A 4892-nucleotide genomic window follows, 5' to 3' on the forward strand; every position below is an offset into this window, starting at 1 on the left:
TGCACAGACAGACTGACGCACGGACCTCAGCGCCCAGCATGGGCTGTGGCGGAGCCCCGCCCCTCAGGCCCTAATGGTGCTAACCGGGGATCCCACCACTGGCAGGCTGGGGACCCCTCCCTCTCAGAAAAGGTATTTTTTTATTCTAACAGTTTGCATAACGTTATTATTATTATTATTGTTATTGTCGTAATAAACAGGCATCTACTGTTTCCAAGTGCAGCTTGGCTCCTCTTGGCTTGGGGGAACTCCCCTTGCCACGGTTAGAGAGCATCTTTTCAGTCTGCTCCTCTAGGAGGTCTGCAGGGAGAGAGGGGTCCACGGGGACAGGAAGGCTCAAGGGAGTCAAAGCAGAGGCAGGCTTCTAGAGGAGGTGTGTGCTGGTAACAGGTGGTGTGAAGGCTTTTTGGGCACCGGGTACAGCCTGGCAGAGGCCCAGGGGGTGCTAGTCCTACCCCTTACTTCATGGCCCCTGCTCAGGCCCCCGACCCCGCCCTTTCCAGACCCCTGCATTTCACAGGGATTGAGCCACACCCCCTTAAGAAGCAAGGCCCATCTTGTCACCAGCAGGGCCTACCCCTGGAGTGAACCCCACGGACACATCCCTGGCCCCTCCGGCTTCACCTGTCAAGTCCGTCTGTACCAGGGTTGGGGGCAGGAACAGGCAGGTCAGACCCACCCTTGATGGCCCTTTCTTTCACCTTCTCCATGCTCAGGAACGGGGCTGGGCTGGCTCCTTCCTCACTGCCAGTCCCAGGTGCTGGGCTCTTGCTCTGTTGACACGTGGTCCTGCCACCCAGCACCTGCCACACCAGCCCCTCCCTGCCTGCCACACCTCGTTCCACGGAATCAGACTGTGGTGAATACACCAGGGAGCAGATGGGCACGAGGTGTTTTGAAGTGTGTCCTGGGCCCTGGTGAGGGGTGCAGAGGCTGGAGAAGGCCAGGAAGTGACCTGAACAGGCTCCGGCCCTCACCTCTGGCCATGAACCTTGGACTTGACCATTTTACAGTCTGCTCATGAGTGCTGCTCCTGGAAGGGGCTTGTCCCCTTCTCCACTCACATTCTGTTCTGTGGCTCCAGGGACCCCTGCTCTGAGGAATGGCTTCCCAGGGCTTTCCACTGCGGCAAGAGCAAGCCCTTACAAGGGACGGGGAGCAGGGGCCAGCGCTGGTCCCAGTCCCAGCTGGGCCACTGCTGTTGTGCTCTGTGACCCCGGGAGCACCAAGCCTCTCTGAATCCGTGTCTCGGGAGGAGGCAGACTCCCCAGCTCCTCGCCTGCTCTGTCTGGGAATCTCTACTGGAGCTCCCCCACACCGTCACACTGTGGCAAGACATTTGGTCTTAATCATTCTCGTGTGTTTTTCCGATGATGGGGGGTGAGGGGAGTGGCGTCCCCAGCGGCAGCTGGGCCTGAGCTGTCAGCCTAGGCAGGAGGCAAACAACCCGTGACTCAGGCAGGGCACGTCCCCGCTGGTGGAAGGAGGGGTGCCTGCCGCCCGGTGGTTTAGGGGCTGCTCCGGACACAGGGAACTCTGGCTCCTGATCCCTGACCCACCGTGCTCCTAGCCCTCAAGTGCAGCTTGGCCATGGCTTTGGGGCCTCCCAGGGCTGAAGGCATTCTGTCCCACCTGCTCAGAGCAAGCCAAAGGCAGGGATGCAGAAATACACAGTGGAAGGCTGAGAGCCCCCCGCCCTGCCTCCCACTTAAGCCCTGCCCCGCCTTTCAAGCCTTTGGGACTGAGTCCCTTCACAAGTGAATGTAACTGCATTTCAAGTCAGAATGTTATACAAATTAGTTTATTTTGCCTTTTAGTAGGACAATTCCAAAATTTAACTAGAAGATAAGCACAGAAGCTGCTGGGACATGGAAGGAAAAGTCACTTGGCAACACCCCGAGTCCTCCACGGCTGGCATCCAGCCTCCCAGAACACAGGCAGGAAGGCAACGGCGTGCAAAGTGAGGAGTAGGGACTTGTGCAGTAATACATTTAGTTAAAACAACAACAGCAGACTGGCTATTTGCCTAGAGTACTTCCTATATCGATGTAACGTAGAAGCCAGAGCCGTTCCCAGCAATCGACAGTCTTGGCTGGTGTGGGTCAGCTGTCAGCATGACTGCAAGTAGCCCCAAGGCTACCTGGGGTAAGAAGTGGGCCCGTGTGTACATAGGGGAAGTCAGTGATGGTCGAGGCTGGGGGTCAGAGGGTACAGACGTGAACAGTGGTTCTGGAGGCTCAGGTTTACATATACACGAGAGAACATGTTATACAAAATAGATGTACGTAATCTAGAAAACCTTGATAAAAATAGCCTATAAAAATATAAACTGTAGTGAAAATATACAAAAATATAAACAAATGTTCAACCCATAAAAAAACAAAGAACTCACCAACATGAAAGCTGGCAGTTCCCACCTGGTGTGATAAGGGCGGCTCCCCTGGCCGTGGTGTGCGCGTCTGGGAAGCTGGCTGAAGGCTGCCCCGCCCCAGGCTGGGATAGAGGCAGCGCCTGTCAGAAGGGGAGGATATGGAGCTACTCTTTCCTCAGCGGCACAAGGAGAAGGGAAGCACTGGCTCGAAGTAGTGGGAACAGCCCCTACAGTTGTGGAGAAGGAGTTGGCCACATCCTGTCCCCAGTGTGGAATCAGGTCAAGCCGTCCCTCTCCCACCGCTGGACACCCAGTGCTTTATTCCAGAAAGGAGAACTTCCAAGCAAGTGTTCCCGGCCCATTCCCTCCACGACCTCTCTCTGTTCTCCCATACCCATTGCCTGGCCACTGACAGTGACAGCCTGGAAATACTAACACACCACTGACGCTCGGGGAACAGCCAGCACCAGGGGCTTCAGCCACACGCGGCAGGTGCCCAGGCCCACTTCAGGTGCTTGTAAGATAAGTCTTTTCAAGGCAGGAAGGACAACACAAGCCTATTGCTAAAGGCAGCATTTTAGTCCCCAGGATGTGACAGTTCCAGGGGAAATCAACTTAGGGGAAACTAAAATCTCAAGGAAGTTGGCGCTGTCCAGCCCCACTCCTGCTGCCGTCCCCTAGGCTGGCGGCAGAGGCAGGAGGCGGTCTCCGCCAGCCCCAGTGGTCGGTCCTGTGGGGGTCTGTGCAGAGCAGTGAGGCTGCAGCCTCGCCTCAGAGTGAACCCACTCACAAGACGACTTCCTGGAGATGTCTGGCCTCAAACAACTGCTCCTGATGACCAAAACAATGATAAAATACATTTTGATACCCACATATAGAGGCCAGCTCCCCAGACACAGTGAAAAATCAAACCAACCAGCTTAACCAAAGACAGAAAAATGGAACTTGGTCTAATATGCTGAAATGCTGTCCTGGCTATGAGACTGCTAGAAGGGTGACAGTAAGAAAAGAAAAACTATGCTTATGAAAAAAAGCACTTCTTCAAGTTACAGTGCTTCAATAATCTGAGTGTGTTTAATATCCACCAAGGATTATTTCCAATTTTTTCCAGGTAGTGTAAAAAAAGAAAAAAAATCCACTAAAAACTTTTTCTTTCCTATTTGACTAATACTGTCCCGGAAAACAGTCTCACATTAATACATCAGGGATGGTCCACAGAATGATTATGCAAAAATAATCTTCCTTGCACAGAGCCTCTTTCCGGGCCTTCAGAAAGGTCATGCTCTAAGTCCCAGAACTCTCTGGGCAGCCTGACACCCTGGGGACGGTGGTGACCCCAAGAGGGAGGACAGCTGCTGAGTACAGGGTGTCTCAACATGGCAGTGGGGAGGGGATGCCCCAGGAGGGCTCACCAAAACTCTGACCTCAAGTGAAGGCGCCCCAGGCCCTGGCAGCTGGCCTCCCACCACCCCAGCCCAGCACACTGGCTGTTCCCAAGGAAGCCATGGCTTCCAGCTGCCCGACAGCAGTCACTCTGCAGCTGCACTGCCACCCTGAAAGCACCCCCGGAACAGCTCCCTGCACCCCTCCACCAAGGCCGGCCCAGGGGCGGGCCTGCTCTGTAGGACGATGATCCGCGGTTTCCTTGGAACCCTATGCACACATGTAGAATGAGCCCAGGGTCAACTCTCAGATGGAAAGAAAGGCTCTGCACAGACCCATCTGGAGCAGTGTAGGCAGAGGAGCGAGCATGGGGTGTCTGGAGAGCCAGGCCTTCCACCAGCCGGTTGGGAGTTACTGTCTGAAAGGCTGTGCGTTAAAGGGCAGAAGCTATTCCAGAAGTGGGGCATGGCCAGCACCTTGAAGCCATCAGCATGAGGTCTGTGGGCTTTCCACAGGCCATTTCTGAACAAGGGATGTACTTGCTTTCCTAAGAAAATCCCTTCTTTCACACGAGCCTTATGTCACCCAAAGCAGTCAGACCCTGGCCCAAGAGTGTGCAGGCGTGGTGGGCGTCCTCCACGGCTACCATTCAAAACAGTGCCTACAACCACCTACTATGTACCGGAGCTACCACAGGGCAGACGGCACATGGAAGGTTTCCTAAGGGCAGAGACATCAACACGGCTGACAGATACTGTAAACAGGCTCTTGAAACTAGCCAGCTCTAAGCCTGGTGAGGTACCGATCAGGCGGAAAGCATGATGGGACAGGAGTAGCCATCTGCCGCGGCATGCAGACGGCTGTAAACAGAGGAGACCCGAGTGGAAACGACAAAGTGCAGTGTGGCTTTGGATGTCTGCCCAGCAGACTTGCAGAGACCCCGGATGTTACATTCTGGATGTGGAACGAGCGCAGGCGTCTCTGCAGTTCACCCTTTGGCACACTTTGGTTGCAAGGAGAGCAGCGTCCTGGGTGGGGGCGTGGGGCAGCACTCAGGTGTCCTCTTCCTCGTCACTGACCAGCTCGCCCTTGTCTGGGCTGGTGTCCCGTTCACGCAGGAAGTCCTCCCGGATGGCCT

At 55.1% G+C, this 4892-nt stretch overlaps 2 protein-coding genes across 2 annotated transcripts in view; one reads left to right on the plus strand and one right to left on the minus strand.

The window, feature by feature from the left end:
* Window positions 1-3127, plus strand: part of ADAMTS7 (ADAM metallopeptidase with thrombospondin type 1 motif, 7) — a 77502-nt gene extending 74375 nt beyond the window's left edge. Inside the window, exon 31 of the mRNA XM_010843403.1 lies at window positions 3053-3127. Coding sequence (XP_010841705.1) covers window positions 3053-3127 — 75 coding nt within the window. The remainder of the gene's footprint in view (window positions 1-3052) is intronic.
* The window catches only part of TBC1D2B (TBC1 domain family, member 2B), a gene marked incomplete at its 5' end in the record, with an annotated part of 91310 nt that continues 88200 nt past the window's right edge, over window positions 1783-4892 (minus strand). The window contains one exon of the mRNA XM_010843404.1: window positions 1783-4890. Coding sequence (XP_010841706.1) covers window positions 4807-4890 — 84 coding nt within the window. The remainder of the gene's footprint in view (window positions 4891-4892) is intronic.

This window comes from Bison bison, unplaced genomic scaffold, assembly GCF_000754665.1.
Source record: "Bison bison bison isolate TAMUID 2011002044 unplaced genomic scaffold, Bison_UMD1.0 scf7180017864181, whole genome shotgun sequence".
Lineage (NCBI taxonomy): Eukaryota > Metazoa > Chordata > Mammalia > Artiodactyla > Bovidae > Bison > Bison bison.